This window comes from Heloderma suspectum, chromosome 5 (genome assembly GCF_057233095.1).
Source record: "Heloderma suspectum isolate Gila_16-S chromosome 5, 16-S_ref, whole genome shotgun sequence".
Lineage (NCBI taxonomy): Eukaryota > Metazoa > Chordata > Lepidosauria > Squamata > Helodermatidae > Heloderma > Heloderma suspectum.
The window spans coordinates 222,740,154-222,753,259 of NC_139462.1; the positions used below are offsets into that span (position 1 = coordinate 222,740,154).

The following is a 13,106-nucleotide window of genomic DNA, read 5'->3' on the forward strand; positions in this document are numbered from 1 at the left end:
ATATCAGTGCGGAAAAGGACCCTCCTGATGTCCAAAAAGGAGAAGACCTCTTTTTTTTATTCTCTCGGGCATTTTAAGAACTGTTTGCAGTAGTTTTAGATCTTAGCTTTCTTTGATTTTGCTGCTAGATTTGCCTTGGCTTAATGCGCTGAAGTGTTTTTACTCTCTCCTGCTGGTTTTATCTTGGTTTTATTGTGTGCTGTTTTTATTCATTGTTCAATTGTTGGCATTTTATGGTTTTAAAGTAATGTACACTGGCCAGAGAACTTGGGTTATTGGGCGATTTAAAAATGCAATCAGTCAATCAATTTCCAGGGGCAGGGGGGATGACAAGAAGCCAGATATGCACTAACTCTTGTGCATACTGCTGATAGAAAAGAAGCAGCTGCAGTTGGATACCCAACAGCGCAGGAAGGTGAGAAAATCTTCTTTGTAAAGGTGAAATTGTCAAGAAGTCTGTTGCTGTCCTGGCTAGCTTGGCACTTAATTTCCCTTTGTCCCAGTCTTTGGCCTATCCGTCTAAAGCTGTAACTCCAGCCAAACTGACATTGTTCCCTTCTGCCAAAGAACTGATTAATTCCCTGTGGCAATTTCACCTCTACAGTGAAGAGGATACTCTGGACATGCTCCACAAGGGAAGAAGGAGAAGCTTATCACTTTTCGCTGCTGCTCTGTGCAGCCTTTGCACCTGATTCTCTGCAATTAAGCAAGACGTCACACATCATGTAGCTCCAACCTCAAAGGCTAGAGAGAACAGCAGTGAAACTGGCCGGATGGGGCTGAGGAAAACCCTTTGGGTGTAGAAATGAAATTGGCAGGAGGTTTTGAACCAGTGGTTAATTTCAGCTTTTCTGAACTTTCTGCAGAGGGGAGGAGAAAACTTGTCAATTTCACTGGTGCACAGAGAGACTGGCAGCTGGATGTGCAAACTATTGTGTATGCAAGTGTGGGGTGGGCAGTACTACAGTGAGAGATAATCATAAGCAAACTCTAGCTAAAGTTCACACCTTTCTCCCTCCCTTTTTCTAGACACATAGGATAGGACTAATCTCCCTTTCTTTCAAGGGTCCATCCAAATTGGGGGGGGGGATTTTATGTGAATTCCCAAAACAAAATGGAAGGAGGCAGGGGTGAAATGGTTTTGGAGGCAGGAAGGAAACTTAGAATTTGGACAGGAAAATTATGTCCCTCCCCCCGCCCTTTCCTCCCATACCCTTTCTTTTTTTAACTCCTTCATAAAGCCATCAGCTTTGCCAGCACCATGTATGGACGTGGTACTGTCCCACCCAGAGGTACTCTGCGAAGGCAGAGCAGCAGCAATGATGGGCAAAGGCATTTTTTAAAGGAGGAGGAAAGTGAGGGGGAGGAAAGGTTAACTCTCACTACAATTGAAAGCTCCCTCCCCCTCAAACATTTTCAGGGGCCAGCTCATGAGCCCCAAAATGGAACCAAACCGCCACTCCTAATTTTCCACCTGCGAATGGGTTGGCAAATTATGGCCCACCCTTAAGAACACACATTGCTTGTGCAGCAGACAGGAATGCTCCTTCAGCGCTGATTCACAGTCTGTCTGATCATTTAGAGGCAGGCCAGCCAAAGTCAGAAGCTTTATAGGACCAGATGGGACCCTATTGGCCCCTTGCGTCACCTGACCCCTACTAAGCTTGCAGCTGCAATACCACTCTTGGCCACTCAAAGCGAGGGTGCTGAAGAGCAGCAGGAGGCATCAGCAGTTCCCTTCTCTGCCAAGCTATGATGGTGGTGCAGAGTAAGGACCCTGGGCCTTACTGCTAGGGACCCCATTTCAAGATCCCAGTCAGTGCTATATGATTTCAAGGGGAAAGAATCAGTCCAGTGTAGTGATTAGAGATTTGGACTGGAACTTTGGAGATCCAGGTTCTAGTGTCCACTCAGTCCATGAAGCTCGCTGGGTGACTTTGGGCCAATCACTGACTCTCAGCCTAACGTACCTCACAGAGTTGCTGTGAGGATTAGGGATGGCGGAGAATTTCTCCCCGAAACTTCGGGGGGCCGAGCGCCAACTTGTTCGGCCCCCCGAACAAGTTTCGGGGAGAAATCCTCCGCACCCCCCACCCCCCGCACCCCCCCCCCGGGACGGGACTTACCTTCGCCAAATGTCCCTCCCGGCGGCGGGTCCGGCCGGCGGTTCGGCGGGTGTTTGAGCGGGGCGGGAGCAGCAGCCGGTCTTTTGACCGGCTGCCGCCGCCGCCATTCCAATGAAAGAAAAAAAAACCACGCCCCCGTGATAGGCTACGTGACGATTAACGTAGCCTATCACGGCTGACTTTGCAGATCTAGCCGTGATAGGCTACGTTAATCGTCACGTAGCCTATCACGGGGGCGTTTTTTTTTTTTTTAAACTTTCGAGTTCGCGGCCGGGCGAGGCGGGAAGCCTCCTCCCCGTCCTGAATTTCGGCCGGGGCGAGGCGGGAAGCCTCCCCCCAGCCTGAATTTTGGCCGGGGCGAGGCGGGAAGCCTCCCCTCCCGGCCTGAACTTCGCGGGGGGAGCAGCGAAGTGCCTCCCCCCCACCGCGAACAACCTTCGACGAAAGGTAAGGGACTTTCATCCACCCCTAGTGAGGATAAAATAGAGAGGAGGCAGATTTTGTAAGCCTCCTTGGGTTCCCTGCAAGGGGGGGGGGGGACAGGTTATACATGTAACAATAATTTAAAAAAAATAAAAATAAAAAGTGTGCCAGATAGGAGAAGTGAAATTTCTTGCTGGGGACAGAGCTTCCACACACCTCTAAGGGCATCCTCTCTCAGATCCTACTAGCTCTTTCACCTTTCTCTAGGAAGAAAGTCTCTCTCTCTCTTTCTCTCTCTCTCTCCATCTTCACCGCAGGACACTCCTTGCAGATGGCCCACTAAACCAAGCAAAGTTTGACATTCCCCTAATTGGAAGAAGTGCGGTTGAAGGTAAAGGAAAGTGACTCAGAAAATCTTTGGCTTCATCAACAAACTGCCTGCTTGGAAGCCTGAAAGCCTTTAGCTGGATCTTTAAGTGAACTTCATGCAGAGAAGATGGGGAAGAAGCTGACAGACAGGATCACTAGGAGGTCAAGTGGACCCAAGGCAGCTCTAAAACAGACCATTGCAGTAGAAGGGATACTATCCAAAAGGGATGGGAAGAACAGAGATCAAGTTCTACTAGTAGATCTCTACATGATTTGCAATAGATCGACAAGGGTTTCTGACTCCCAATTGTCTAACAGCAGCAGAAACAAAAAGCTCCCCCCGCTTCCTATAATAGATTGCTGAAAAAGAATGCCTAGAGGTGGGGAAAACAAAGAGTGGATTTTTGTGAGGAATGCTTGAGCTTGGTACTGATCACAAATTCTGGCACTGAGCATGTGCTCGGAAGAGGGATGGGCGAACATGCAATGTTCGAGCTAGTTGAGGTTCTCCAAATTCTTCCTTGAAGCTTGTTTCACCTCGTTTGTGTTCCCAACACAAGCACCTTTTTTTTTTCCAATTGGGAAAAATGCACATTTTTTAAATTGTGCAATGTTTTCCACTTGAAAAAAATACGCATTTTAAAAAACACTATTTTTTCCTAATTGAAAATGCGCATTTCCCCCACAGTCTAAAGCATGAAAATGAGGATTTGCAGGGATTTGCACATATGCACAAAAGCACATTTGCACAACTGCGCACTTCTGAACATGAACCCAAAATTGCGTTCCTGCTCACGTTTGTGTTAGGGGTTGCAAATGGGACATGTTCACATGATTTGTGTACACAATCAAAATTCTTGTACATTTCTAGCTCAGAACCACCCTGTTCCTTAATTCTTATTGTATGTCCACCTGCTTGGGCCACTATTTTACACATGGCTTTGGTTGTTGAACCCTGGGATTCTTTTAAAAAACCAAATTAGATCCCACAAGCCTGGAATCTCCCTACCTCTGGGATGGCAAATCTTAGTTAAGTCCCAGGAGTTAGTTAATGCCCTGAACATGTGTGGAGAACTTTATATTTACCACTGAACATTCTCTATATCTTGGATTAGGCAGTGAACATCAATTTCCAGGTCAGCTCTCATCCACTGTGAATTTTACCACTTCATATAGGAAACCAAGCATTTTTTTTACAGTGCAGTCCTATGCATGTTTAAGAAGCAAGTCATATTATGTTCAATGGAGCTTACTCCTAGGTAAGCATGCACAGTGAGGCAGACACAGTCTCACCTCCTCCACAATACTTCATAACACTGCTGCTTCTTGATTTGTTCCTATCATGGTTTCTTATACATATATACCTACATATACCCAGCCAATTATTAAAGTCTTCAGAGGAGGTCTTGCTGTTTGTTCCGTGACCTACAGAATGTCGCCATGTTGTAATATCTCAAAGGGAGACCTTCTTGGTGGTGGTACCTACCCTCTGGAAAATGCTCCCCAGTGCAGTTCAGGAGGCAGAAAATGTGGTACTTTCCAAAAGCCCTCTGAAAATGCACTTGTTCACCAGACTTTCTCTGGTTCATAATTAATTGCAAATAACCATATGCAACCGATTGGTTCAAAATTGGGAAAGGAGTACGACAAGGCTGCATATTGTCGCCCTGCTTATTTAACTTATATGCAGAGTACTTAATGAGAAACGCTGGGTTGGATGAATCACAGGTTGGAATTAAGATTGCCGGGAGAATTATCAACAACCTCTGATACGCAGATGATACCACCCTAATGGCAGAAAGCGAAGAAGATCTAAAGAGCCTCTTGTTGAGGTGAAAGAGGAGAGTGCAAAAGCTGGTTTAAAACTCAACATTAAGAAAACGAAGATCATGGCATCTGTCCCCATCACTTCCTGGCATATAGAAGGGGAAGAAATGGAAGCAGTGACAGATTTTATTTTCTTCGTCTCCAAGATCACCGCAGACCGTGACTGTAGCCATGAAATTAAAAGATGCTTGCTCCTTGGGAGGAAAGCTATGGCCAACCTAGACAGCATAGTAAGAAGCAGAGACATCACCTTGCCGACAAAGGTCTGTCTAATCAAAGCTATGGTTTTCCCAGTAGTAACATATGGCTGTGAGAGCTGGACTATAAGGAAGGCTGAGCACTGAAGAATCGATGCTTTTGAACTGTGGTGCTGGAGAAGACTCTTATGAGTCCCCTGGACTGCAAGGAGGTCAGTCAGTCAATCCTAAAGGAAATCCACCCTGAGTGCTCATTGGAAGGACAGATACTGAAGCTGAAGCTCAAATATTTTGGCCACCTAATGCGAAAAGTCATTGGAAAAGACCTTGATGCTGGGAAAGATTGAAGGCAAAAGGAGAAGGGGACAGCAGAGGATGAGATGGCTAGATAGCATCACGGATGCAATGAATATGAACTTGAGCACGCTCCGGGAGAGAGCGCAGGACAGGAAGGCCTGGCGTGCTATGGTCCAGGGGGTCATGAAGAGTCGGACATGACTGAACGACTGAACAACAAGAAGCTCCATGTTATTAGGCCTTGTATTGTTTTGTAGTGTTACTGTGAATGGTTTTTAATAGTGTATTTTAAATGTGATTTGTATTGTTACTGCAGTAGAAATGGTTTTTAATAGTGTATTTAAATGTGATTTTTAATATTTATATGTGAACTGCTTAGAGATTTTATTATATGAAGCAGTATATAAGTATTACGAAAGAAAGAAAGAAAGAAAGAAAGAAAAGCTGCTTACCTGCCTTCAGCCCTCTGAAAGCCACCATAAATACCTTGTTTCCTCCTCCTGTCCACTCCTGTTCCTGCCAAGTTTTAATTCTTTCCCATCCTCCAACCTGACCCAGAATCCCTCACTCCCCCTCCTGAAAGCCCCATCTGTCCTCTTGCATTTTACAAACGTAGAACTCGAATCTGGTGCAGAGTTACATATTCCAAGGTGGTGGCTGTTGCTGTCATTGCCGAGCTACAAGCTGGAACCGTTCAGCATGTGCGGCATCACAGGAGCTGCTGTGTGCCCAGCGGTGTGGTGGATCCAGGGCTCACGGGGGTGGAGCATCGGCACCTTTTATTAGCAAGGGTGCCGATGTCATCTGCCACCCCTTCAGACCGTCAGCTTAGCTGCAATGCTCACAGTAGCTGAAGGGAGGGAGATTCATTTTCACCCTGGAAAACTCCTTTAGAGTTGTGACTGGCTCTGGCAGAACCCTGGAGCGGATGCACCGCCCCACTGACATCGGACCCACCAGCCTCCACTGGGTACAGTCCCACAATTATACACATCATGTGGTGCTTCAGCTCTTCTGCTTTAGCTTGAAAGGAGGTTTCGAGGGTATTGGACATGGGGCCTTCCAACTCTGTTATGCTAGGACTTTGCTGATGATTTCACACTGTTTTCCCAGCTCTCACTGGGAAACGAAACAGAGCTGGGTGTTCCCATGCAGGCGAACGGATCCGCCGTTCTCTGCTTCCTTAATAGTATTTGCTCAAATACTTGCTGATTCAGCGTCCTTTCTGCTGGGGTTATTGACTTCTCGCTCTGCCCAGTTTGCCTTGGGTGGTGCTGTTGTGTTTTCCTAAAGAATTTGCTCCATCGACAGAAAAGGCTGCCCTGCTAGACACAGGCATGGAGGCTCCCCTCTTCTCAGAAGGGGGACTCATAAAGAGAGGTGTCACCGGAACAAAACCACAACACCATGCATGGCCTCTGGCTCGAATGTGTATTCTTTAGGAAGGTTGCCAACTTTCAACCTGCATCTGAAGCTCTGCTTTTAACAGTGGCTTGATCTGCAGAGGTGGGCAAGCCTTAAGCTTTATGCTGCCGTGAGCTTCTTTGCCTATGGATTTCTGCCAATGCTGTAGAAAAAGCAGCAGAGCAAGGCAGGCCAGCTTTTCTTGGTCAGGTGGCAGCTTGATGACGAATGAACACGTCTCCTGGGCTGACCCAATTTTTTATTTTATTTTAGTACATTTACAGAAGGGGTGCAGAGCCTCACACCCCAATCCAGCCCTCCAGGGTTCCCAGATGGTCACGTCCCTTTCCCCTGACTCCACCCACTCTCCCCTTATTATTTGATGGTTTCCCAGCTTTTGCGCAGTTGTTTTCCCCATTATAAAAGGTTGACGAGCCTGTCAGTAAGAGCTTTAAGCTAAAAAAAAAAAAAAATTGCTGGTGTTTTGGCTCCACCCCTTTTGCCTTTGGCTTCACCCCTTTTGCCTTTGGCTCCACCCCTTTTGCCTTTGGTCCCACCCACCACTGGAATGCAGCTCCCCAGGAGCTCCCCCAATGGAATTTGTCCCTCAGGCTGAAAGAGGCTCAACTCCCCTGATTTATAGCCTGCCTTTCCTCCATCACAGATCTGAAAGGTTCCTCCTCCGGGGTTTGTCCATCCAGGCAGGGATCAGACCCAGCCCAGCTCAGCTTCAGCAAGCGGTCTGCATCAGCTGCCCTCAGTTCATGGGATCACATAAGAAACAGCCTTATGCCAGGTCAGACTATATGTCCCGCAGTGGAGGCTGGTGCTGAACCCTGTCCCCAAAATTAGTGCGGCACCTTGGATAGCTCCTTGAGAGTTCTGGCTTGTTCTGACAATCCCAGAATGGATTCACGGCCCCACTGAAATCGGAGCCACCAGCGTCCACGGATGCCCATCTAGACAGTTCCAGCTGGCAGTGACTCTCCAGTGTCTCAAGCAGGGGTCTTTCCCATTGACTGGCACCTGATCCCTTTCTAACTGGAGGGGCCAGGGGTTGACCCTGGGATCTGCTGCCTGAAAAGCACATGCTCTATGACTGTGCAACCTCCAACCAGCGCCTTCCCCAGGCACGTCAGCACACACGATGGCTGTGTTGCCCTCACAGTATGGAGCCCGTTCACGGGCAGATGTTCCTTCTGCTTAGTCATCCCAAGACAACAAGGGAGCTGCAGAACTTTTCTCCTTTTCTGAGGCACCGTGATGCATGCAGCCCCTGAGTTTCCTCAGCCCTGTGCCTTTCACAGCAGCTTTTACATACGGCAGAAATTCAGGAAGCGAAACTTTCCCCATGCAACTCCATCTCAGCCAAAGCTCTACCTGCTGAATTTCTGCAAGTCGGTCTGTTTTAAAGGTCCAGGAGCAGGTCCAGTATTTAAGTTGCTGCCCTATCCATTCACCATATTCACCAAAGCAGGTAAAGTCAAGTAAACAAGCCATTTTTTAAAAAAATGCAGGATTGTGTGCATGCCATTAAAAGCATTAAAAAGTGTGGAATATGGCATAAGGTATAGAATTCAGCTTCCGAAGAATCTTAGCATTTTTTAGCTCCGCCCCCCCAAACCCAACCAAAAACCCAACCCATCTATTTCTAGCCCTTATTTTTGAAGATGTATGTCTGCTGACATCTCAAAAGTCACAGGGGAGGATGAATAACAACAGAGAGTCCTGTGGCACTTCAAAGATTAACAAAGGTGCCATCAGTGGTGGCTGGTGGCTCCGATTTTGGTGGGGTTGTAAATCCATTCTGGGTTTTAATCAGAACCAGACAGAACTCTAAAGAAGCTGTTGAAGGTACTGAACCCTACCCCCAAAACAGGTTCAGTACCTTGGATATCTCCTTTAGGGTTCTTGCTGGTTCTGACTGAAACCCAGACTGGATTTACACACACACACACACACACACACAATTGGAGCCACCAGCCTCTACTGGATGCCACAATACTCTGTGCTGTTTTTGCTGCCAAAGACTAACACAGCTACCCTTCTGGATGAATAACACTTCTAGTGGTCAGAGCTAGGATTTCATTCTCCCACATAGTTCCTTGCCATGGCCAGGAAAACCAGAACGAGTTATGCAAAAGAAGAGAATAAATGCAAAGGTGTAAAATTCACATCATTTATACAGGTTGCAGAAATATATGAATGAATGAGATTTTGCTTCATTTTTTTCCTTATTACCATCCCCCCCCACCCCCCAATAGATTAATTTTTAATTCCAATAGGCAGCAAACCTGAATAAACTTGGATGAACAGGAGCAACTTGATAAGAGCACATTCACACAACCCATTTAATTTTGTACCAAGCAGAGGTCTGATGGAGAACATCTGAGTGAAAGGATATGAATGTACCAAAATTTTAATTGCTGCTCTTCTGATTCGATGAAAAGGACTAAGTATATACAAGGCAGGAGTGGCACTAAATCGAAAGATTGTCTTCCCTTTGTTCAGTACTATAAATGTCTGGAAAACAAAAGACAGGATGAAAGAACATTTAAGGACTGTATTAAAAGCCCACATTATATAAGATCCTCCAGAAACCACAGGCCAGGCTATTGCACTCTTACGTCTCCTGCTCAAAAGGAACATCCCGAGCTATTGCACATCCCTTCTTCTTACCAAATGAAGACACCAGGCATTGCTGCCTGGGGAAAAGAACATGCTCAATAGCCCAGACTCTCTTATTGTGTCTAAAGAAAGAATGATGCACAATAGCCAGGATGATCATAAACATATATGTGATTCTTTAAGAAATGGAGGCCAAAGTTACCCATTGACTATATGGAGCATTGCGCCACATGTAAAATAGCAGGTTGCACAGACCTCACCTCCCCCTTTCCAAGGAACTGATCGGACAAAGCTTTCCACTCTATGAAATGATCTTCTACATGCAACACATGCTGTACATCAGGACACTGCTTTTTCCTCCTCCCTAACAAGTGAAAAACTTTTTCTTTTTCCTTTTCTTTTTTAAAAGCCTGCTTCTTCTTTGGGGCAGTTATTCACAACTGGCAATTGCTATTTTCACTTCAGGTGCAGAAAAAGAGAGCTTTGCTGTCGCTTACCTTTCACAGCATCTACGGAAGCCATTTTAGGATCCGGACCAACAGCCTCCCAACCCTGCACTGATTTGCCATTGCAGATCTGTCTCTGTCTTGGCATACATGCCTCACAACTAAGGTTGTCAACTCCCCCCTCCCCTTTGGGGGGGCAGGGTTTCTCTGCCTCTAAAGGCTGAGTGACAAGCAGAAATATAGCCAGGTAAGCTTTCTACCACTGTTTACATCTGCATGCCTGGAAAACAAAAACAAAAATGATTTGCAGAACCTCTGCCTGTCACTCAGCTTTTAAAAAGGCACAGGAGCACTGCCATACAGGAAGACTTGGCGACTCCACTATGAGGCATGTGTGCCAAGATATCACAGCCATCCAGAAGAACCTGGGTGAACCACCACACTAACGGTGTCCTCCCTGATCTTCTCAATGGGAAGCACGTATCCATAATAGCCTATTTATTTTTATTTATTAAATTTATTAATCGCCCATCTGGCTGGTCACCTAGCCACTCTGGGCGATGTACAGCATATAATAAAACAGTTTAAAACAATAAAATTCTACAATAAAAATGTTTTCTAAAATACCCTAACCCACCCCAAATGCCTTCGTGAACAACCACGTTTTTAATGCACGGCAGAAGCTCATTAAAGAGGGGGCATGGCGGAGTTCCCTAGGGAGAGAGTTCCACAGAGTGGGGGCTACCACAGAAAAGGCCCTCTCCCTCGTCCCCACCAGTCTAGCTGTCCTGGCTGATGGGACAGAGAGAAGGCCATCCGAGGCTGATCTTGTTAAGCAGCCTGTCTGGTGTCGCTCCTTAAGATGGGCCGGAACCATATAGGGTTTTAAAGGTCAAAAACAACACCTTGAATTGGTCCGGAAAACAACTGGTAACCAGTGCAACTCCTTCAGCACGGGAGTGATGTGATCTCACCAGCGGCTGCCTTTAATCAGGTGAGCCACTGTGTTCTGTACCAGCTGCAGCTTCCGAACTGTCTTCAAGGGTAACCCCGCGTAGAGCGCATTACAGTAGTCTAAACGAGAGGAGACCATTATAGCCTATTGCATCTTTCCTCCAATCCAGCACCTGCCAGATGTTTTGGACTGCAATTCCCATCACCCCAGTCAGCCTATGCAAGCTGGCTGGAAGTGATGAGATTTGTAGTCTGACACATCTGGGGGTTAATGCATTGGGGAAGCCCGGCCTAATGCTTATCCCACTGCAGATGTCTTCATTTATAGAAACACAGTTTTCATCGATTACTGCTGGTCAGCAATGAGGATTGATCCGCTTCTAGGAATCCGTCTAGCTTTTGTCAATAATTTTCAACCCTCCCCACCTAGGAGGGTTTCATAAATTTCTAATGGTTTATTAACAAAAATGCCATTCTGTCTTGCGGCAGAAAGAAAGGCACAGTCATGTCACCCACGGGCAACAGGAACATGTTGTCACTTGCAAGGAAGCATCTTACAGGCTGAGTGACAATAAAACACTGGATGTTCTTCTTGCAAGCCTGAAGATCAAGCCAGATACGTGGCTGGGGCCTGGGTTGTCACCAAACACCGGAAAAGCAGTGGTGGGGAGGGTGTGATTGGGAGGAGAGCTCAGCCCTTCCCCACCTGCTACATCTGCTCTGCACTGGTGTCTCCCTGGCCCATCTCCAGCTGTATTTCTCGCAGCCAGAGCAAGTGCAAGTCTGGAAAACTCTGCTGAGTGAAAAGGGTGGGGGCACGGAAGATTTAAGCCACCTTTCCCCAACCCGGTGCCCTCCAGTTGGGTTGGACTACTAACATCCTGCAGGCAGCCATGCTGGCTGAGGAATGCTGGGAGTTCTCCATGGATTCAGCAAGCCGCCTTCAGCAACGGATTGAGCAGTGGAGGCTGGCGACTCCGATGTCCGTTGGGTGGTGAATCTGCTCTGGTTTCTGTCAGAACCACTCAGAACTCTAAAGGAGCTATCCAAGTTGGATAGCTCCTTTAGAGTTCTGACTGGTCCTGGCTGAAACCCGGAGTGGATTCACCGCCCCACTTACATCGGAGCCACCAGCCTCCACTGGGATTGAGAGCACCGGGACAGGAATCCCTGGAAACAACAACAACAACATGCACTCAGCAACAACCACACACACGCACTCCACAACAACCACACACACGCACACATGTTCTTCAGTGAGGCCAAGTGTCCAAGTGAAGTGACATGTGGCTCCCACCAAAAACAAAATAAAACCCTCCCACCTCTACCTCAGTCAACCTGTGGCAAAACATTAAGCACTGGGAGTTTGATCTTGCTAGTTCTCACATCCTTAATCCACGGAGGAATTATTTTCACTGGAAAACAGGGAGGAGAGAGGGGGAAGAGGGGAAAAACCATTGCCTTCCTCCTCAATCCCCTTCGCCATTTTGAATAATAAGTGCAGAGCTGATGGCTTTGACCTTGTGATCACTGAAGAACGGGTCGATGTCCTCCAGGGGTTCCCCAATGAGCTCCGATGGAGGAGACCCATAGATTTCGGGTAGCTTCTTGCAGGCCTGTAAGTCAAACTGGGGGCGCAGCTTTTCCTCATCAACCAACTGTTCCCTATATTCCTGTTTGGCGTTCCTCGCGATCTTCTCTGCAATCCGCTTCTCGATTGCAGCCAAGGATTCAGGCGTGAACCGGTGGAAGCTGTTAGAACCCAGTGGTAACAAGAAGTCGGCCATCTTTTCATCCTGATCTTTGTACTGGTCTTTACTCCTAATAGTAAAAAACAAAACAAAAAAAACCTGGGCCGGGGTGGGGGGGAAGGAAGGAAGGAAAGGAGAATATAGGTAAGAAAACAGGAAAGCCAAACAACTGAAAATATTTACGAGTGCTCATCATTGGTCATGAGAGTTGCCTGGCAATTGGCTCTGAATGACGTTGGGACAACACAGATGGAAGAAGGCCATGAGTTGACAGGAGTTCAGTTGGATGGATCCTTTCCCACCCAGATAGTGTGCTTCTTTTATTTTTTAACATAGGAGAGTTGAATCTCTTCAAGCCCAAGGGCCAAATTCCATTTCAGAGAAGCTCTCGGGGGCTGCATTCCACTGGTGGGTGGAGCCAAAGGCAAAAGGGGCGGGGCCTAAAATACCAGCATACTTTAGCTTAATGGTCTTACTGCCAGTAACTAACGCCTTTAGAGAGGCATTTCAACCTCTTAGAATGGGGGGGGGGACTGCACAAAAGCCAGGAAACTGTCAGGTTCCTTTGTCACCCCCCTTTGCAATCAACACACTCCAGGAAACAAGGCTTCAGGCTACACTACTTTAATAGTTAACGACTAGTTTCTTTACAAATGTAGATTCCAGGAAACTCTCAGACTGCAT

The 13,106-nt window shown here is 47.0% G+C and overlaps 1 protein-coding gene across 2 annotated transcripts in view; it reads right to left on the minus strand.

Annotated features, from left to right (window-relative positions):
- LOC146345193 (sodium channel protein type 5 subunit alpha-like) overlaps positions 1 to 12,458 on the minus strand; it is a 301,192-nt gene extending 288,734 nt beyond the window's left edge. For both annotated transcript variants that reach the window (XM_084859393.1, XM_084859394.1), the window contains exons 1-2: positions 12,192 to 12,458; positions 9,048 to 9,166 (exon numbers count right to left, since the gene is read on the minus strand). In XM_084859393.1, the coding sequence (XP_084715519.1) occupies positions 9,048 to 9,166; positions 12,192 to 12,458 (386 nt within the window). The remainder of the gene's footprint in view (positions 1 to 9,047; positions 9,167 to 12,191) is intronic.
- Between the last annotated feature and the right edge of the window lie 648 nt (positions 12,459 to 13,106).